Source organism: Electrophorus electricus, chromosome 2 (assembly GCF_041902795.1).
Source record: "Electrophorus electricus isolate QZ-2024a chromosome 2, ASM4190279v1, whole genome shotgun sequence".
Lineage (NCBI taxonomy): Eukaryota > Metazoa > Chordata > Actinopteri > Gymnotiformes > Gymnotidae > Electrophorus > Electrophorus electricus.
Window position 1 is genome coordinate 17,270,526 of NC_137498.1, and position 22,492 is coordinate 17,293,017.

The 22,492-nt window shown below is 40.2% G+C and overlaps 2 protein-coding genes and 1 long non-coding RNA gene across 3 annotated transcripts in view; all 3 read right to left on the reverse strand.

Moving 5' to 3' along the window:
• Positions 1 to 22,492, reverse strand: part of LOC145653184 (matrix remodeling-associated protein 8-like) — a 100,771-nt gene that overhangs the window by 3,257 nt on the left and 75,022 nt on the right. The gene's annotated exons all lie outside the window — the stretch shown is intronic.
• LOC145643485 (uncharacterized) lies at positions 4,522 to 5,772 on the reverse strand. Its single transcript, XR_014115921.1, has 3 exons — positions 5,674 to 5,772; positions 4,824 to 4,934; positions 4,522 to 4,608 (listed from the first exon to the last, which is right to left on the reverse strand). It is a non-coding gene; the product is annotated as an uncharacterized LOC145643485 (long non-coding RNA).
• On the reverse strand, positions 13,456 to 14,701 carry LOC145660346 (alpha-1-antitrypsin homolog). The gene is made up of 2 exons (XM_081724899.1): positions 14,011 to 14,701; positions 13,456 to 13,915 (listed from the first exon to the last, which is right to left on the reverse strand). The coding sequence occupies exons 1-2, from the start codon at positions 14,687 to 14,689 to the stop codon at positions 13,641 to 13,643; spliced, it is 954 nt and encodes a 317-aa protein (XP_081581025.1). The 5' UTR covers positions 14,690 to 14,701; the 3' UTR covers positions 13,456 to 13,640.

Genomic DNA, 22,492 nt, shown 5'->3' on the forward strand with positions numbered 1-22,492 from the left:
TTTAAACTGGAGTCACTGGAGTGAATTTATGCTGCCAGAGTCAGTTAGTGTTTGACTGATTAAACCATGAAGTTCAAAGCTGGATGACTGTCACTGATGAGGATTTGGAGACTGTTTGACAATCTTCGTGGGTGTGTGAAAGAAGTAAACATTTTGCTCACACACCACTCTGAGGAACAGCACAGCAGAATTTCAAGATCACGAACCCAAAAAGGAAGCATGCGCATATGCATGTCTGTGTGTGTGTGTGTGTGTGTGTGTGTGTGTGTGTGTTATGTATTGCTAAAGTGCACCAAGTTTAGCAATACATATGTGAGAAGGAAGAGGTGCATACTGGCAAACTGTACTGTCTCTATGGTTTTAGTTTTTTCTTATTTGTTCATTTTTTATTTGTAAATTTTTGTAAGAGAGAGAGAGAGAGAGAGAGAGAGAGAGAGAGAGAGAGAGAGTGTGTGTGTGTGTGTGTGTGTGTGTGAGAGAGAGAGAGAGAGCAGGGCAGGCCGTGGGAGGGGGTGTTTTTGCAGCTACAAGTATCACTTTGAATGTACATTTACTGTGTGTGTAAAATTGTCTTTCTCCAAGTCCTTCAGATGTGGATCTGGCCATCCTGCAACAGCTGTGCATGTTTTGTGTGTGTGTGTGTGTGTGTGTGTGTGTGTGTGTGTGTGTGTGTGTGTGTGTGTGTGTGTGTGTGTGTGTGTGTGTGTGTGTGTGTGTGAGTGAGAGAGCGAAAGAGAGAAAGAGAGAGAGAGAGAAAGAAAGAGAGAGACAGTGTTAGTTATGTATTGTTAAACTGATAAACAGTGCTCCAAGTTTGCTAGGAGGAAGAGGTGCTTGCTGGGAAACTGGACTGTCTTTGTGATATTACAGTTTTTTGCAAGACAAAAACTGGGACATGTGACACAATAATTGAAACCACTAACTCATGTAGCCCATCTCCTGACCTGTTATACTAAACCAAAAGCACCTTTCCTTTACACTCATTTTGTATTTCTAAAACACATTTTTTCAATACATTAAACACAATTCTCTATATTGGACATATCATTCAACAGCACAGATTTCAGTGCCACTTAACGGGACAAGTCGGCGAAGAAACAAACTTACTTTATTCTCCCTTAACCCGGGTGGACAAGACATGTTTGGAGTCCGTATTTTGCTCCTTTAGAACAAAAGCTGCTAACATTGCTAACAAACACTGGAAGCCAACAGCAATGATAGCTAATAGGATTTGTAAATAAGTCAGATAGCGAGCTACATGTCCTCAAACCTCATCCAGGTCACTTCCCGGTGACGTGTTTCTTCACTTGTCTAGTTCACAGTGAGTTATACGACACACCGACTAGTCTGGGAGATATTTATTAACACTTGGATGCTGTTTGACCGGCTTGAGAGAAGTTTGTGGACATGTATTTACGAAGAAAATATTTTAGTTGCTGTTAACTTCCAGTGTTTGTTAGCAACGTTAGCATTTAACATCTTTTGTTCTAAACTAGAGGCAAAATTTATTGGTCAATAGACCGAATCTGGGGTAAGTGGTTAGCTGCTGCTCTCTGCTGATCCCAGATATAAATACCTTTGTGTAAATGAATGTGTGAGGATGACAACACCTGTAGAGAGAAGGTAACACTCACCATCAGCAGCGTGGAGCACAAGGAGCAGATAAACACACACCTGCATTCTTACTGAGTTACACACACTACACACAGCTACAGCAGGACTGCTGATACACACCATACACACTCTTCAATACAGTCTACTGAATGACTTCACAAGAACACTTATAGTGGAGAGGAAGTGTATTCAAATGAAACTCTGACAAACTAACCTCAACACAACACACACACCAAATATAGAGATGCGGTCGGTTTTGTAAGTTGTCATGTGGTATGTCCTCTTTCTTCCTTATCAGTCAGTGATCTATCAGATATTCTCACATTGTGAGTGAGGACGGTCTCATTCTTAGTTAAGCGGCTCCGTCCTTTGCCATAGACACACGATGTAGAAGCTCAGGGGGTGAGACCCAACATGACCTCCCTCAGTGTTGTTTGGTCATTTCATTTCACTACGACAAGTGTATAGCATCTTAATGTGAATATGTGCAGTTTTTAAAGTTAATAAACATTTTGGTCTCAAAACAGCTTATGAACGCCCCAGAAGAAGGAGGAGACTGTTCTGGTCTGAGAGCTCAGGATGTCTGACGTCTGCTGTGGTTTCATTTCTCACAGTTCCAACCAGTGGGCAGTGGGTACCAGATCAGAGTCTAAAGCCCATTTTAGACCAGAAGTGACAATCGTGCTGCTTCTGCACCTCTGCAGCTGAGCTGTGGTCACACACTCACAAGCTCAACTTTCTTCTAGTGTATTTTTTGCCTTAAGCCATGACAGGCTTATCAGTGGTTTCTAGCTAGAAATAGTACAAAATACTACATTTATTCTGTAAAGTGTAGTGTAATAATCAAAACAGCACAACTCTGACTGCTGGGTCTATTCTAATGTGAAATTGGGACAAAGGATGATGTTTTAAACACAGACTAAAACTAGGACTAGGCTCCAGGGTCTAGGCTCAATGGCAGGTCCAGTTTGAATTTAATTTAGTACAAAACAGGTTTAGTATGAGTAGGACTGGTTTGGTTACTGATAATTTGGGGAACTTCACTGAGAAAAGGGACTGCTCATGTACTACCAAACCATGTCTATGTTCAAAGGCTGATTAACAGAGTTTATCAAAGTTCAAATAGGTTCTTATTGTGAGTAATGCAGGTTTTTGTTGTTTGTTTTTGACTCATTCAGTAAATCCAGAAATTCATATTACTCTCAAAAAATCTTAAAGAACTTTTCTGCATAAGCAATGGTCCACAACAAATTATTGTGATGTGGAAACTGAAAAAGCAAACAAAAAGCAGGTCCTCTCACTATCTAGAAATTCTTGAATGTGTGTGTGTGTGTGTGTGTGTGTGTGTGTGTGTGTGTGTGTGTGTGTGTGTGTGTGTGTGTTTGCATGCTTATAGACTCTGGAGACATAAAGCAGACAGCATTCTGTAGTGACAGTGCATAATAGTTCAAAGTATATTTACCAATAAAACAAATTTGATACAATGAATAAAATATTAAGTACACAGGACATCATAAGGTAGTGCAAACATAAAATATATCAAGCCATGAAAAAGTAATGCAAAAATGTGTATGTACGCAAGCTTTGAGGTGATTAACTCTATAAACTGCATTTTAAAACTATAAACTTAGAAGGAAGAGTTTGAGAATAAGAGTGAGGGGATAATATATCTGTTTGTTTCTCTCCTCTACATCAGACTCCACCCCCTTTGCTTTATAATGAGCATGTGTGTCTCCTGTGTCTTTCACAGATGCAGCATCATGGTCAGTGTGGGGTTGTGGGATACATTACAAAAGAAGAAACAACCAGAGTCCTCACAGGTCAAAGGACATGATGGCACTGTGTGTGGTTTTGTATGTCTCCGTAAAGCTGGTGATGTGAACTTGAAAAGAAACATAAGAGCTCTGGCCAAGTTCATTTGTTCCCAGTTCCTCTCTGCTGGGTGGACATTAGGGTCTGGAGTACTGAAGTAATGCTGTGAGAGTTCTGGAATCAGTGTGTGTCCACAGTGGTAGTGGAGATCTGGGTGTAGAGTTGTCAGTGTGTGCTGGGAGTTCAGTGGTGTTTCCATAGAGACAAGGATCCTCAGTTTGTGTTTTCTCTTTACTGTACTTCCTCTCACTAAAGGTGAGTGTGAAATTCTCTCTTAATGCTGAGTGACATGAAACTGTACATATATGTGATAATCTAAAAATGTTATTAAAGTGAGTTGAATCATTCAAGATGTATTTGGCCGAATTAGAATTATAACCTGGCTGGTCTTAGAATGAAAAATATGATTAAACGGTCCAGAATGCAAACAGACTATATCTTTGCATGAAGTAAAGTTTATTAATCAAAAATAAATGAAAAAGTCAAAAAATATTTCAGAAAATGAAAAGACAGGTTGGGGAAAATGAAGGGAAAAAAGAAATACAAAATAAATTGGTAAAAAGAGCTGGGAACATTTAAAGAGTAGGGCTAATTTTGTTGGAGCGCTTGGCACAGGACAAAGTGCTTTTTATAGCCTGCCATGTTCGTCTGAAGAAGATGCGTACTCTCTTCAACTTCTTGCATTCTGAGCCTTTATATTTGAAATAAAAGTAGAATTTTTAAACTGGTGTCCATGGAGTGGATGTATGTAAACTCTGATTATTAATATGGTGCTTTGATGCTACTCACCAGCTGGGGTGTTCTCCACTTTAACTGCCTCTGTAATAGATTCTGCTACTCCACCCAGATCCTCTCTTACATCTACAGATGTTTTTTTTCCCCAAAAAAATTAATACAAATGCAATTACATAATAAAGTACAGGCACATATTTAAAGTGAACAAACATCATGTCCTACTGTGTGTTCTTAATGGAAAGCTAGATTTTTGCAAGAAAATACATCTGCACCTTCTACATGGGCACTGTGGTCCAAAGAGCAAATCTCTCCCGTTGACTCTGTGATCATAAAGTGTTCAGCAGTTCTGCTCGGGATGGTACGAACCTCCTTACAGTCCTCCCGTTTCTTGGGTGAGAAGTGATAAATAATCAGTGATGAATTGTAAAGGAAATTAATCATCCATTGACCCCACCTGGGCAGTGGAAACTCCACTAATGGACAGCATATTTTGGACTACCATCTGTACAAGTCAGGAAAGTGTGAAGGCTAAATAAATAAAACTGTGGATACAGTCTATATAAATCATTAAAATTATAGTATAAAATGATCTAGACACTTACACTTTCTCCCAGATTGGCTGAGTAATGCTGCTTAAACCCAGCAATGGTAGCAGGGTCTCTATGACTCTTGTGTCTTCTGGTAATGATATTAATGAACTTGTCCCTTGGCATCTAGAACGGGCAGAAGAAAGCTCTATTGTATTGAACAATAATAAAGCTGTTTACTTTCTTTTAAAAAGTCATAACAGTTTGCATGTGTTTTTGGACAACAACAAAAAAACCTTTAATTTTTAAGAATTAAAGCTTTATTCCTAAGAAGTAATTGCATTTGAAATGAATATTAGGCTTTGACTACAACACAATTTTCTACAAACAAAACTTATTTTACATGCTGCATTTGTGCGCAAGATTACTTTTGTATCCCAGTTTCATATCTCTATATGGAAATGAGCAATCAACGCCTGTAGACTTTGTTTTATATACAGTTATTATGTAACAGAACAAATGGCCACCCGTAGCTCAATTTCTTCTACAAATGTTAATAAATGTGAAACAAAGGTTGTCTGTTGTCCGACAGTGCATAATGGCCACACTCGTGGTCTTACAGAGGCTTTTCTAAAACAAGCGCAGAAGTCACTTTCCCTTGTCTCAGTCAACGTATTTCATCTAATGGAGTTCGGTTACGCGAATATTTTCAGCTACGTCCCATTTATTTAGTTCATTCTCTATTCACTTATTCCGCATTTATAAAATATTTGTGCGGTCCGTTAAATTAAACAAACTCGCTTGACGTAGACAGACGTTTATTAGAAGAACACGAATAACGAACACAGTGGCGCTCACACGAAACAGGCAAGATGAACATGAGCAACGTTGAACACAGCTTACAAACATAAAGTGCACCACGTACCTAAACATTAGCGAGAACACAGACCGACAAGGACGCACACACCAACATTAGGAGAATAATCCGGTGCAGGTGTGTGTGACTACATAGTCGTGGTTTCACACAAGACCATGAACTCCCACTGCAGGCGGCGGGCCGTACCACGTGACTAGTGGGGCGGGGAGCTCACTATCAGCCCACTAATTAGTTCTCCGTTCAGTCAAAAGTTCTCTATCATAAAAATGTGTTCTCATTTTAAATTCGCATATTGGCTACTTGTTTATAATACGATTCCGTTATCAAATATTTAGTATCTGCTTTTGTAGATAAAATTAAATTCTACTTACGTTTTGTTTTCGTTTCTCAGTACCTCTTATGCGTGAAGAATTGTTTGTAGTCTCTGTTGATGTTTTGTCTAAAATGATCGTCATCAGCAAATCCTCTCAATAAACTGATCTGGGGTCAGAAATAGAATGACACACATTATGGCATAATGGAGCGCTAAATTCTGTTCAGTGGCTGTTTAGAACAATGACAGAAGTGCAGCTGAAATGACATTATAGTCTCATATCAGATATCACATTTTAAAATCATTTCCCCCTCTTTATGCTATCATTTTGTTATCTGGCTCAGATTAAAAAATCTCAATAAATAAAGTAAATATAACATATACATGTAAACTATATATTCATTAATTAGTAATCCTTCCATGTAGGTACAATTCACTCGCTCTGTGTTCGTTATAATCCAAAGTCATTTGAACACTCATTAAGGATCAAAATGCAACCTAAGCAACAACAACAATAATACATTCTTAAGAAATTATATAATTGTAACTGAAAATTAGGCTTATTGATCACAATACAATGTTCAACAAAACAGCTTATCTTTACTCTGGTGTTTTAGTACTAAGGCTATGCAGTTATGCAAACACTTTCTTGCATATTATTTTTTAAATATAGATTTTTTAAAAGTGCAGAATTGTAGCCCCAATATAACCTGCATGTGGTTTTACAGGGGCTATTCCAAAATGTGTTTTATAACACAATGTTTTGATCGCATCTTCACAAAGGTTACTTACTGCCGAAAAGAAAAAAGGTTAGCATACATTTTAAAAATTTTCTTATAGCCTATAAAGAACACCCAACCAAACAACCTAGCTACAAAGAGACAAGGATAAAAACGTCATTACATGTATTATATAGGCATACAGATTTCAAATAAATGTGGTAAGTGCAGTGGACAGGATGGAGTCTAGAATTCATCATCTGTTGAGGCATCCGTGGCAACATCCTCATATGGGTCTTCAATGTCTTCATCAGTCTCACCATAACCTGCCACCTTTAGGTGGTGTGTTTCTTTCACAGCTACCAGGTCTGTCTTCAGCTCCTCAAGCTTTGGGAATACAACACTGTGCAGGCCACGGTAAGCTTGAGCAGAAATTCCTGAAGGGTAGTTTAACAAATCAAACTGGGTAATAAAAGCACCATGAAAAAACAATACAAAACAATCTACAATCTAACAACCAAACATCACACCTCATCAAAAATAAACACAAACAAGCTGTAAACACAACATGAATAATTAACTGATCATATTAATAGGGCTTTGAAAAGTAGGATCTAGTGTAGAATCAGGTATGAATGCTGGGAAGCATTTATAAAGTATCTATGAGTATGGCCCTTTCTAGGAAAGATCATCTGTAAAGCAGTTCAAGAATGTATCTGTAACATGAGATCTAACCCAGGACAGCTAAGTGATGACACCACTAGCCTACTGGGTGAGCAACCACACTCTAACAAGGGTGAGTCCCTGTGCAGAAGAGTTAGATCTTGGATCAGGTAAAACAAAAGAAAAAAAAAACTAAACACCACGTTGAGCGTGGAAAAAGGGAGAACAAAGGACATGGCGGGAGGAAATGGCAACACCCATGCACTGAGGAAAACCAAACTAAAACTTCCCAAACAAACCAGAAAACAGGGAGGAACTTTAATGGCTAAGAAGAACCTTGGGAGAGAGACAGACTAGAGAGGGGAAAACTGGAGAGGGGAGGGGATGTGTAAAAACACAGACACCCTTGCAGGGAAGAAATGAGGTGTAGCACAGGGACTCACAGTCATCAATACCTGAAGTTATCAGCTAGGAGCTTTGCTCAAAACCTTAGCAAAGACCCAGCACTGAGTGACTGGGTCACTGGGCTTATATAAGGTCTAGCCCAGCTGTTGGGCATCAAGCCTGATTAGTAGTGTGGTTGACTCAAGGCCTCCCTCTGGTGGCCGGAGGGGGCCTCGGCCTGGTCCAACCCTTACAGTATTCCCCCCGGAAGGGGCAGCTCCGGATGTCCCAAGGCCAGCCGCACGATCCTGCCGAAAAGCCTAAATGAGTTCACGGTCCAGGATGTGACAGGAGGGGACCCAGGACTGCTCCTCGGGCCCGTATCCCTCCCAGTCCACCAAATACTGGACTCCACCATGAACCTGCCGGACATCCAAGAGATGCTTGACCGTGTACGCCAGTGCACCGTCCACCATGCGCGGACCCGACGGGTCGGAGGAGCCCACCGAACACAATACAGGCCTAATGCGAGATATGTGGAAAGTGGGGTGAGGGAAGGGCAAGGTGATAAGAAACAGGGTTTACGCGGAGAAGAACCTTGAATGGCCCGATGTAGCGAGGGGTGAGTTTGCAGGTATAACCACACAAAGGCAGGTCCTTGGCCGATAGCCAAACCCGCTGTCCCAGCCGATAAGTCGGCATAACGATTTTGAGCAGCTGTAGCAGATAAGAGAGCCCTGCATGCCCTCTGCCAGGCCAAGCAGTAGCGCCTGACCGTCTGCTCAGCCTCCTGGTCGGCAAACATGGGCAGAGCATAACCGTACTGGCACTCGAATGGTGACATGTCTAAGGAGGAGTGCCACAGGGTGTTGTGGGTGAACTCTGCCCAAAATAGGTGCTCAGACCAAGGGGATGTGCAGGAAGAGGCCAGATAGTGAAGGGTGCGTTCCAGGTCCTGGTTAACTCTCTCAGTCTGGCCATTGGATTGGGAATGGAAGCCAGAGGACAAGCTGGCACTCTCACTGAGCATTACACTCCACGTGCTTCTGGCTGAATTGTGCCAGTGTAAACTCTCAGGTCTGGCGTGCGGGTCAGTGCAGAAGCAGGGCAGCAGGACCGAGACTCCTGTGTAAGCAGTGACGTTCTCCATCTCCACGTTCCCTGCCAGAGTGCAGACTGAACCACCACAGGCACCCTCTATAAGCTTATGTAGACCCAAAAGGAGGCCTTGCTAGTTTGGGGTAGGTTTTGCTGATTTTGATTTCAGATAAAAAGCTAAATGACACCACCTAAATGCTTTGACGCAGATGCTTCATCTGGAGTGATTTTCTGCAGTGATCACTACACTCTCAGAATGGAGAAGTGAGAGAAGTTTGTTCAGAGAGAGTTTTATGTATTACGTGTGTTAACGGCTCAAATAAATCTCATGTTCATAGCTGCAGTTTTAATCTAAAATTAAAATTGGCATCTACTACCTCAGTGCTGACTGCTTGCAACCCTAATGGCATTCATTACAACATGGTGGTGCATTTGAGTAACATCTGGTTAAAGTACTGCTCTAAACATGGCTTAACACAGAAGGTCTGGAACAGTCAAAAGTTGTGGGTTCAGTCTAATGATGACAGTATCACTGTGCTTGATAGAGATTTAATGGTGAGTATGGTGTCTTTATATTCTCTCCATTTAAGATAACACCTTTACACTCCCCCATCCCCTTCAGTCAGGTGTGATATGAGGAGAGAGAGATTTCCTGGTGAGTGAGCAGTACCCAGCTGAACTCTGTTTCTGTACTGTTCACTCTCACTGGAGATCAAACATGTGTGTGTTTTGTAAACATGTGTGTGTGTGCATGTGTGTGTTTGTGTTATATTAGTTGTTAATGTGTTATTCCTACAGGATGATGTCACTTACTCCACTGTAGTACACAGTCGGAAAAGCAAACCAGCATCCACTCCAATGGATAATGCAGATTACACAGAATATGCCAGCATCAAATGAAATTCAAATTAAGCACACACACACACACACACACACACACACACACACACACACACACACACACACACACATACAGACACACACACACACACACACACATACACACACATACACACAAACACACACAAATGCAATCAAGCAAATGGAAAAAAAAACAATATAGACAGCATGAGTGACAAAAAAGAGGAAGAATGTAGTTTTGACAGACAACAAACATAGAAAACCTGCTTGGCAACATTATAAAGTAACTAAAATGTCTATAGAATCTCTGCTTGGCAACAGAGCAAAGATAAATGATTTAAAAATAGCTATTATACTGTTTTTAAATGGAACCATTTGTCAGAGGATATTTGAAGATCCTGACAATGGTGTGCAGCCTAGCATTGAAAAGTCATGGAAATACCAACCTGTTCATTGAACAGTTGTGGCGTCCTCCAGTGTTGTTAATTGATGTGATGTTGGTTAAGTAACAGGTGGCTCGCCAGTTCACAGCTACCAGAGGGAGGCCACAAGCCGGGAGCTAATCAGGGTTTGTTAGCTGGATCTCCTTCAGGTGGCATCACCCTACATAACAGCTTCACAAAGGCCCCTCTTAGAAAAGTCTTGTTGTGACACACGTATGTTACATCTGTCAGGGTGCCTCACCCCTGATCAACCTGAATTAATTTCACACTCACCTTTAGTGAAGAGAAGACACAAACTCAGCAGCATTGTCACTATGGAAACAATAGCACACACTGACAACTCTACACCCATAACTCCACTACCACTGTGGACACACACTGACTCCAGAGATCAGTCCAGAAATCTCTCAGCAGTACTTCATTGAAGTCCACAAGGATGCCACTACAGTAAAGTAGTGTCTTGTGAGTCCTGAGAACACCTGAGGTCTGTTTTTTCATTGTGTAGTTTCACAGAGCCCATGGGGCCCCTGGTGCCTTTGTGAACTAGACATGCATGTTGTGGTTTCAGTGTGTGGGGGAAGAAAGACGAGGCTTGAGAAACCACCAGAAGGCTGAAAAAGCCTCCTTGTTGACAACTTGCCATTAAAGCAGCCATGTAACACAGCCAGTCTACTGGTGGACAAAATCTGCATATGCTACTTATAGTGTAGCCATGACACTTTATAAACATAAAATACATAAATACATAAAATCAGCAATAGAGTGTAAATATAAAGTGTATACACAGCAAACATCACAGAGCATAAATACATAAAATCAGCAATAGTGTGGGTTGTTTTTTGGTAATGAATGGTGTTTCAAACTTTGGATGTTTATGTCCCCTCCACCACAAATCCTTTTTTCTTGTATTAAAGTGTAAACATTTGTATTATTCTATTTATTGTGTATTTGAAAGATATTTGACAAGCCAGTTAAACAGAGCCTGGGTGATCAGTTATAATTAGACTCTGCCTTTGATATGAGCCGTTACACTTAATACTAAAAATTGCTGGTTAAAACCTGAAGGACCAAAACCATGACTAACAGCTCGCTCAGATCACGTGTTTCTTTTTAAAAACAGCTCAGCTAGCACAGAGGTTTAAATCCAGTCATTGCGGCCCCCAGTAACATTATTTATCATGTTCCTGTGTCTCATACACCTTCACTTGGGCCCAATCACATTTCACCCCTTGACCCTACCACTTAGCACTGGCCCTCCATATGCAGTGTTCATGAGTAGGGGTTGGGTGTCTGATAGAGGGCTAGGGTGAGGTCTTAGGGCTAAATGGCCCTCCAAACTGAGGGTTTTCAGAGTCACACTTCTCCATTAGGAGAAATTTCTCAGAATCCCTTGTGAATCATTGAAAAATGGATGCAGAAGCAAGGGGGAAGATTTCAACCACTACCCTTTGTAACTCAGTCCCAAGGAGCAAGATGACACTTGAAAACAAGGAGTAGGAGGAAAAATGAGAGGGGATTGGGCCTTGGCAAAAATCTAAGCACTAAATCTAAGAATAAAATGGTTTAAAACATATTACTTTTAATATGCATGGTTTTACCTTATCCTAGAGATATATAATAAAGTTATCTGTTACAGGACAAGGGGGTTTTCAGATCCAGTACAGACATTAAATCCTATAAGATCAAATACATTTGAAAAAAAGAACTAAAATTCTTACTCTCTAATGCAGATCCCCTCTAAAATCCTCAATGTCAGATCTAGCTACCATACATTGTACATTCTTAAAATGGAGAACAGCATTTTAAAGTCTGATTTCTGACTCAGTTACTGTTCAAATGGACAAACTACAACTGTATACATATTTTTAAAATATGGCCCATCCAGTTACTGGCTTAGACACAGCGTTAGTGTAATTCCTTTTACTTTATCTGACACCAAATCAAAGGTGATAAATCTGATTTTGAACTCTGACAGACTCAGAGGGGCCTGGATGTTGCACCAACTGCTGTGATCAGATCATCATAGTGAATCAACATACAAGACAACACACTGGGAAAGAACTCAAAACTGATTTATAAATGAATCACAGGACAGTTAGAGAGTTTGGAGCTTAATGTACGTCTGTCACATCGCTATGTCTGTTTTAGAATTACATAGTTCCATATGACTTAAGTAATACGTGTATGAAACACTGATACATATGACAAACATCCCTAATGTTATAACTGCCCCTGATTTGTGTGCTACAGACTGCCATGATTGGTTTGTCAAAACAAATGAAGACCCATTCAAATATCACTCAACAACTTTATTTCCATTCACATACCTGGGTTTGTGTACATCTGTATTCACTATGCCATCAGAAATAATCCAACAGTCTGTTACTTTTTCTCATATCTGGTGTAAGGGAACTGGACTAAGTCTGAAAGGAGCATTTAATTTTAAGTTTAATTATAGCTAAATGAAGTCCCTTCTATATGTAGCTCACTAAACTAGCACAACCTTTAGCCTTTCATTGCTCTGAGATAATACAGAGACGTGACTATATTTGTTGCTAATTGATATGAGAGAGAATTCAGTAGCACTCCCATCATACTGCTGACTAGACTGTGTGGGAGACGTCTACCACTACACAGTGGGGTTGGTTATCTTTCCCATGAACAGGATACTCCTGGTGTTCTTCTCCACAATGAAAACTAGGAACGGTCTGTTGACTTCTGTTTTGAAAAGCAATGACAAGGGCATGAATTCAAGAGTAGTTGCAGCTGTAGCCTGAGTGCCCTGCTCATCCACGCTGAGGACGGCCTTGTGCAGGACCTGTGGGGAAGGACCAGCCTGGGCAGTCATTGAATGACACTTTAATGTATGTAAGCAGTAGATGCATTAACTTCTGAACAGTCCTTGGTGGACAACAGATGGAATTTGCCTGCTGCATCTCACCAGTGTGTTGACTGGGTGTAAAAGCATTGTGCAGTGTGTTGATTGTAAAGTGTCCTTGGGTACTTGAAAGGCACTATACAAATGTAACTTTATATTGTGTCATATCAAGAGAGGCAAACCTAGAAATTCACTTTTTTTTTTTTTTTAAATTTGAGGCTCAGAGTGCAGTCAAAATTCTACTGGATATTTAAGATGGGCAGTCTATTAACAATATTTCCCACACTCATAATGTGACACTCTAGACATGACAGCATTTCTCCACATACCTTGGAAACTGCCACCTTGGCCCCCTTACTGATTCCAGAGAAGTCTGCACTGTCTGAGAATGCATTAACCATTCCCATGTCCTTCAGAGTGTCCCCAAGACAGGAGGAAGCAGACACTGAGAACTTGGGCATATACAAGTCCAAAGTGCTGGAGAACAGACATGGTCAGTCATGCAAACGCACTCTTACATGGAATAGCATAAGCAAAAATATTTATTTAATACTTTTTTGTCATTGGTAACCTTGTCAGGGAGTAAAGGTTTTACTTTGTGGTAGTACTTAATATGTATAAATTAAAGTATATTTTAAAAAGCATTTCATGATACATTACATTTTGTGGACTTTGTCCTTCCAGTACTTGAGGTGATCCTTACTGATGTGTTTCTCCACCTCCTCCATTTTTCCCTGGTCAGGCAGGACGATCATCATGGAGGCGTTTCCATTATATGGCAGCATGATAACAGACGTAAAGTTGCCCTGGTCATAGTAGAAGTCATATTCACCATTTCTGTTCATCATATCCACAGACACTGTGGTGTTCTCATCCACATGAAAGTCACCTTTGCTGGTGTCCTCCACTTTAAAAGCCTCTTGCCATTTACCTGACAGAGTGAAATACAAAACTGGTTACTGCAGTTCAGGTGAAATACATGAAAAATTATTTAATCTCTAGTGGGATCTACTTGTCTACTCTTACCTTTGAAATACATATAGTTGATGAGCATCATCACAGTGGCAGCATCCAGACTCTTGACCATATCAGTGATCATGTTCTTGGTCTTTTTGGCAATTAACTTGTTGATCTCCTGCACAGCGACTTCAGGTATGGAAAAGTCCACACTGAAGGCTTCACCTTTGTAGAAGTGCTGGATATCTTTCAGAAACTTGTCTTCAGGCTTGAAGCCTTTTTGTACAGCTGCAGCTCCTCCTATCTCCAACAGTAGGGCATCCTGGCTGTGGTCCAGCATGTGGAGAAGGTGCTCATAGCCTTCATTGACCTGATCAGCTGTGAGAGCACTGTAGTCCAGGGTGCTGAAGATTTGTGAATGGGTATCACCTTTGGCCCCCAGGGCCAGCATGGATAGAGCCATGAAGATACTCAGAGGAGAGAAGAAGATATTCTTGCCCTGGGTGTCAGGACGGCTGGCCAGCTTCTTGTAGAGGGAGAAGGCAAAGTCTGCATTGTGGGGTGAGAGTTTGTGGCAGGGTTTGTCTTCTCCATCGTGGTGGGGGTGGGCTGCATCGTTGCCATGATGGAGATGTTGATGGTGATCTGCTGAATGGTCATGATCATGATCCTGGTCCTTGATGCCTACAGTCCAGTCCACTGACAGTATGAGGACAACAATCAAACAGCACTGGACCTTTCCCCACATTTTAACACCTGCAGAAGCACTGCACAGATTTAAAATGTGTCACATTCAGGTTCATTTAAACAAAACTATTACATTAGAAAATAGTCAACACATGGATTTTCATAAGAGAGGTATATACGTGATAGCCTTCATGGAGACTACTTCTGAGTCTAGTCTTTAATTCAGTTTTTACATTTTTAAAGATGTAATAGATCACTGTTGAAGTGTTTGCCATTTAGTTCAAACAAGATCTGAGGAAATAATTACTTGTATCTCCAGAATATCAGTCATCTTACAGTACATTTACTTACCATCCACGTCCTGTCAGCAGTAAACTATTGGGATTGAGTTCATACATTTTATAGCCTGTTTGGTGTAATCTGAGGTCAGTCCTTTAAACATTAACCACTGAGGGGCTGTTTCAAATAGAGCAGGAACATTGCACAGCATTTATCCTTTAGTTAACATTACTGATGCCAAAACCGTGTACGCTGGCATCGTTACCTCTGGTATTGATTCCTGTGAGGCTGTGTAGTCTCATTCCAAACTCAGCTGCTGCGGTCTTCGAATACACTAACTGATCTGTGTACATAAGTGCAGTTCTTTTTATCAGCTATACAGGATGGCAGTCTTTTTTCATATTAGCTAACATGTACTTAGTACTTTCAGAGCTCTTTGTATTCTCGGTACCACTGACCTCTCTGAGAACCTTCACACAACTTGAATGATTCCTCGCCATCGCAAGTTTTGAAAGCTTTTTGAAAGCACACATTTGGCCACAAAGCACATTTCAGTCTCAGGTGTATGCATTTTTATTTTAGTTATTTACCTCATATTTCAATTTAAGCCTGTATCATTAGCTCTGCTGTCATCATTTGTCATCGGGATCAGCTGCAAACTCTCTCTGAGCCTTTATGTGGTTTAAATGCATAGACGTACTGTAGCATGAGCTGATGGTGTAACATTTATTTGCCTTTACAGAGAAAAAATGCATATAATTATATATTAAGATAATTAAGACAATATTTTCTGTTTTATTAACTCCAAACATCTTTCACTGGTTAATGCTGGTTATAATTTTGCTTCTTGAATAAAGTGCATAGATCTTGTTGCATTTCTAGAATCATGCAAGGCAGATGCATGACGCACCAAACCCTCCACTGAGTCACCAATGTAAAGAGAAAGATCGAGACTCTACGGATCCACCTCGTTTGATACGAGGAATTCCTGATATGCCCAACGTAACTTAGCGTGTAAATCACACATAAGGTTAGAGTGACAATAGTAAGACATCTTAAGTGACATCACATTAATATCAATCCAAATGTCGTGGAAAGGGAGATATGTTTTACAAACGGTTGGTTGTCCACATGTATTTTTTTTACTGCATCTCCTCACATCCCTCCTCTAATCAAGCCCTTAATACAGTTCTGGATTTCAAAATATGACTAAACGTGCGTAACGCGAGGAAGGTGGAGGGCGAACACACGTGCGTAGTACCATCGTCTCTGACATGCGAGTGAGCGGAATCAAAAACAGGAGAAAACAAACTATAGACAGAACAGTGAAAAGGAACAAGTTTAATAAACACCAGGAGAACACAATACAGGACAAAACCAAGGAACAAACAAAAGAAGAACAGGCTAATCAGGGTGAGGATGAACACTACGTAAATTAGGGAAATAAATATTTAAGGAAAGACAAACGGGAAAACAACGAAACATAAAACTAAGACAAGCGGGGGAAGAAGAAACAAGGAAGGGGAGCAAACAGACCAGGCTACTTTAGCGAGACTAAAGATAAGAGACAAACACAGGTAACAGAACTAAAAGGAAAAGCACACAACACTATCGTATATGAAAATGCTAAAGAAACCTAAACAGAAACGAAGCAACGGGACAACACCTGACGCGAAAAGAGAAAGCAACGTAGACGAGAGAACAGTGAGAAAGTACAACGGACGAGGGAACAGAATAAAACAGAGAGAGAGAGAGAGAGAAAGAGAGAGAGAGAGAGAGAGAGAGAGAGAGAGAGAGAGAGAGAGAGAGAGAAAACAAGTAAGTGGTTAGGTAGTCATGGAAACGGGCTGCGCTCCGGTCCGTGAGCATGACATGCCAACCCATTATGTTTTACTGCCCCTCAAAGAAAGCAATCTAGATGTGGAGCTGTTGAAGTATATTGTTAATTTTATTCCAAAAGGGAGAACAGCATTGTGCACGCAGTGAATTTTGATTTTCAGTTCAGTTCCAGCTCACATGGAATTAAACCCCTTATATGTTTTATTTAGCACATGATTCTATTGGTAAGGTTATGAAGCTTGTCTCTGCAGTGCCTGGCATGCCAGTATTACTGAGATTTCTTATGATCATGTTCTTTGCTAACCTACATACAAAGAGTGAAATGTTCAAATGTTGTGTCCAGTGTTCATTTGATCCCAAAGTTAGCTGAAGAGTATTTGTACTTTTTCTGCTATTCTAACAAGATAAGGAAAGCAGACTTAAGCTTGTGAGATTTTTTATTGACTTAGTAGATTTGGTTTGGCACAAGTTCAGGACATGAGCTGAATAAACTGTTTTGTGAACTCTGATAGAATAAGAGGTCTGAGAGTTGGTACCAACTTCTGTGGAAAGTTCTTCATGGTCAGCCAGCATGCATGAAGAGCAAACAAACTGGAAGCTTGTATCATTACATATGTCTCCTTGCCATGTCTGTTTTGTATATTTTCCAGTTCCGAAGGATTCAGTGAGACATGTATGAAATGATTGATTAAGAATTTGAGCAGGATTGCTAATGTTACATGTGACTCTAATTTACATATTACAGACCTCCCAGTGGAGCTGATGAGTGACTGATGGAGCTGATGTCTACCTGGTGGAGTTATGGTGTACCTGGTGAAGATGAGGTCTGCCTGGTGGAGGTCCACCTGATGGAGATGAGGTACACATGGTGGATTTGAGGTGTGCCTTAATACTACTTAATTGAAGCGCACACAAATTGTCACAGCATGTTTATATTTCCCCCTAGGATAATATAAGAGAAATGATAAACATTAACTTCCTGTCACACACTTCACCTTTTAGTTAACTATTGGAAAATCTACTTATATTGTAAAACATTCCTTGATGACACTAAGCAGTAAGTAGGAATCTTTTTTTTTCTTTCCCATCCTGAAGGTACTAAGACGATTAATCACACTATTTGTCTTTTTTTTTCCCTAATTCACAGCCCCAATCCACAGGAAAATTTCCCCAGTACAATTTTAGCTTCAACAGTTTTTTTTGGGAAGGATCAATCTGGCATTCTCTTGATTTTTGTTTAAGGTAACATTAGCTAATGTTACTCCCAGAGTGTCCTTTTTAGCAAGAGGAACCATATGAATCAAAATAATGATAACTCAGGATATGACATCATACACATCATAACTGATAATGTAACATCAAACTAATGACATCATCACATAATGTAAAGGCAACCTGGTGAATTTTATGTAGAATGTAACATATAGAATAAGAACTCTGAGTTGTGTTAATTGTGTAACATTGACTTAAACTTTTTGAGATGTTGAGAGAGACACCTTGAGAGAAATGTTAGCACTGAATATATGTTTAGCACACAATCTTTAGTAAATCCTTCATACAAAACTGGAAACTGAACAGCAACCTCAACAAAAAAAGAACTAAGATTTACTAAATGGCTCCATTTGTGTTTGTCTATGGTGCTGAAACTAACTCTGTAATTTCAGCACCATGGGCAGCAGGTAGGCTGTCTATGACTTCAGAACTATCTCAGAAGTGCTTTGCTTTACTTAATAATACCTTTGTGCACAGGGGACTCAGGCTCTCTTACAGAGTAACTGTAAGGAGAGTGAGCCCTCTGAGTGAGCCCATGGTCACACACACTTTCTTTAGTTCCACTACACCCTTGTGGTTTCCCTGACCCCCCTGCTGTTCCTGAAGTACTCCTTTCCTGGACGACAGCCAACTCACTCTTTCCATTTGACAGCTGTAATCACGCACATGGTTCCTGTTATTCAGCTCTTGTGTTCTGTCCTCTCAGAGCAAGAGACACACTAAAGTTTAGCAATTATAAAACTCAGACAGATGGATAAAGGGTTCAGGAAAGTGAGAACAGGTTTGTGCTGTGTCAACACTGGGCACAGTGGACTTAAATAAAACGTTGAAATATCTTCTGCCCGAGCTGTGACTGATTTCCAGAGCTGCACCACAACCATGAATACAGATGCATGCGTTCTTTCACAGGTGAAGAATGTACAAAAAAGGGAGGAAGTGCCAGTTTCTGTCTGAAGAGTCAGATAAAGCAAACAAAGAGAAACTAAGAATGGGCACAGAAGACAATGAAAGAAACTCAACGTAACAATAACTGTTACAGCACTTAAAAACGGTGGTTTTAAAGGAAAGAAAGAAACACATAACGACACAGGTGGCACAGTGACTGAGACGGAGCACACGCGACCTGTGCGTGGCATGGCACAACAGCAAAACACAAAGATCCTTTAAACAAAAGACACAGTATAAACAAAAGCCACGTGGTAGCTGCCACCGTAGCCAGACGGAGGGCACCGTTACAGTCTTCCCCACCAAAGACACGCCTCCCAGTGGTCATGGACACAGACTCGGAAGGTGGAGCAGGGAAACATGGCCACACCAGTTTGTTTCAAGTGCTAATAAAATTTCACTAGTCCAGTTGATACATGTACATATTTAAGAGTCAGGTAACATGTAAGACATGATCAGGTGTTGTCCTGTTTACCAATTATGAATTATGACAATTAATTTTATTTCACAATTCCCTTTGGATTCATATATAAAACATTAAATCAGATGCATTTGTTTTTGTCTACAAACTCACAGACCCTGTGTCCCAAGTTGTCTCTCTGTAAAGTGGGTTGTGAGTATATAAAAGTATGTGTGTTATTTAGAAACCATGCTGTAGCATTGTAGCATTAGATATGATCTGAAAACGTATTGTAAAAGTTGATAAATTTGATAAAGATTGGTTATTAGGCTACCAATTTATCAATTTATCATTCTGGCAGTTATTTTTATCAGGTGGATTTTACAGTTTATATATATATATATATATATATATATATATATATATATATATATATATATATATATATATATATATGCACAGATATCTATGCACTAAGACAAATAAGCAAATAATCATAGTTAGTAATCATTACCTGGTGACAGTAAATGTTACTTCTTTAACCAAATAAATCTTGGCGGTAACAGTACAGTACAATTTACATTAGTGCAATAGATCATTATGCCTTTGTAGGAATAGGCACTGTATTTACTCATAATCAAGAGAATAGAGTCAAAATGTAGGATAATCAACTGAGTTCTTATGAGTTTACATGTAAAAAAAAAAAAATTCAAACCAACAATTTACAATCTAGTAAAAGCTGCAATCTAACTTTTTACCACTAGGTGGACCCATGCTACAATTTTATGTAAATCATATGGCAACACTGGGATTATAACATTACAAATTTCTTATCAAGACTTATAATTTATTTGTAAAAAGTCCAATTTTCTATAAGACTGATGTTTTTTATTGACTTACATAATTCATACCTTTAGCCTGTACGTTATTGCATGGACCAGGAAAAGGCTTTTGATATGCAGAAGCTGAAAGCAACAGTACATTTGTGGTGTGAGTAGAGTTCACATCTCTAGTGGTGGAGTGACATTCTTACAGAGTGAAGACCAGTTTTTGTCCAACAAACACGTTACTCCTGCAAACAAATTCCATATCAAATTTGAAACTGAATCACACTACTCGAGATGAACATGTGCAATTAAAATCCACCCTGACTTATGTTTCATGCACTGCACTGTGTATAAAAATAATGTTCTGAAATTAAATACTCCTTTAAACATCTGTTCAAACATTTTTAAAAGTCTCAGGTAGCCAGTTCTGTGGCTGCTGTAATTCCACCTGCTGTTGTAACAGACACAGTTGTGTGTAATGTCACGAGAGTGAGGGGGGGGGGGGCGACCGTCACCTTTCTGCTCATCTTCTCAACACTCCTTTTTCTTTGGTAACGCTGTACGGTGATTTTTACTGTTTTCTTTACGTGTAAATACAATGATGGTAGCCGTGTGACCTGGCTTGAAGTGATCCAGGAGAGAATAAAAGTCTTTCAGATTGTCCACACCAGTGTGTGTGTCACTCCATGATAACTCCACGCATCGCGGTTACCCCGTAGCACCTTTTCCTCATTCCAAGTAAGAAGCGTTACACTGTTTTCATTAATAAGCCTCTGAAGTACTTTGGGGGTCGTAGTGAATTGAAATGACCAAACAGCAGTGAGGGAGGTTATGTTGGGTCTCACCCCCTGAGCTTCTACATCATGTCTCTATGACAAAGGACGGAGCCACTTAACTAAGAATGAGACCGTCCTCACTGACAATGTGAGAATATCTGATAGATCACTGACTGATAAGGAAGAAAGAGGACGTACCACATGACAACTTACAAAACCTACTGCATCTCTATATTTGGTGTGTGTGTGTGTGGTGGTTAGTTTGTCAGAGTTTCATCTGAATACACTTCTTCTCCACTATAAGTGTTCTTGTGAAGTCATTCAGTAGACTGTATTGAAGAGTGTGTATGGTGTGTATCAGCAGTCCTGCTGTAGCTGTGTGCAGTGTGTGTAACTCAGTAAGAATGCAGGTGTGTGTTTATCTGCTCCTTGTGCTCCACGCTGCTGACGGTGAGTGTTACCTTCTCACTACAGGTGTTGTCATGGACCCAGACTCGGGAGGTGGAGCAGGGAAACACGGCCACACCAGCACAGTTCACTGAACAGTGCATGACCACACCATCCTGTGGGATGGATGCAGCAGAGCCCAGGCACGAAACACAGCGCCACCTAGAGCCTGGGGCATGTTAAACACCACATCACCCAGGGGCAGAGCATGGTAAACATCGCTCCACCAGAGCGTAGGGCACAATAAACACAATGCCATGTAGGCCCAGGGCACAGTAAGTCCTCAAGATGACACTGTTTCTCATGGTGAGACCAAGGTTTCTGTCCTATAGTGTAGTGGACAGCATACAATCTACATAGTGCAGCTTTCACTTTATTTGGAGAATTCAGTCCATGATTGTAGACATTTAGTTAATAATCTATAGACTGTCAACTTGTTTATTTTAGCTTTCACTTTAATTGGACATTCCAGTCTATGGCTGTATATGTTTAGTCGATAGTCTATATAACATCAGTTTGTTTGACCAACAAACACGTTACTCCTGCAAACAAATTCCACATCAAATTTGAAACTGAATCACACTACTCAAACTGAACACATGCAATTAAAATACACTCTGACTTATGTTTCATGCACTGTGGGTAAAAAAAAACAAACAATGCTCTGAAATTAAAAGCTCCTTTAAACACTTTTCACACTTTTTTTTTTAAAGTCTCAGGTAGCCAGTTCTGTGGCTGCCGTAATTCCACCTGCTGTTGTAACAGACACAGTTGTACAATTTTTTTTTCCAATTTTTTAGTAAAAAGATACATTATAGGACAGTGCCAAACTTATGAAACACTCTCACCCTCATCCTGTGGTTCGGTGACGTTTGAAGCTTCAAGCATCATTAGTCACGTGTTATTAGTAACTTTAGTGCTAACATTAGTGGTAACAGTAACTGATACAATCTTCGGGACACTGTGTGATACAAGCTTCGATGTCTTAGTATCAAACGTTCCATCACAGTTTTATTGCTTCTGCACAGTTCCTGTATCGTTGTTCTCCTTTTTTGGTGTTCTGTTTAGTCAGTGTTTAG

Bases quoted from the DNA above. Each gene is read 5' to 3' on its own strand.
- LOC145660346 (XM_081724899.1), bottom strand. From the start codon at position 14,689: ATGTGGGGAAAGGTCCAGTGCTGTTTGATTGTTGTCCTCATACTGTCA. The intron at 13,916-14,010 runs GTAAGAGTAGAC...TCACTCTGTCAG, and splicing joins CAACTATATGTATTTCAAAG to GTAAATGGCAAGAGGCTTTT.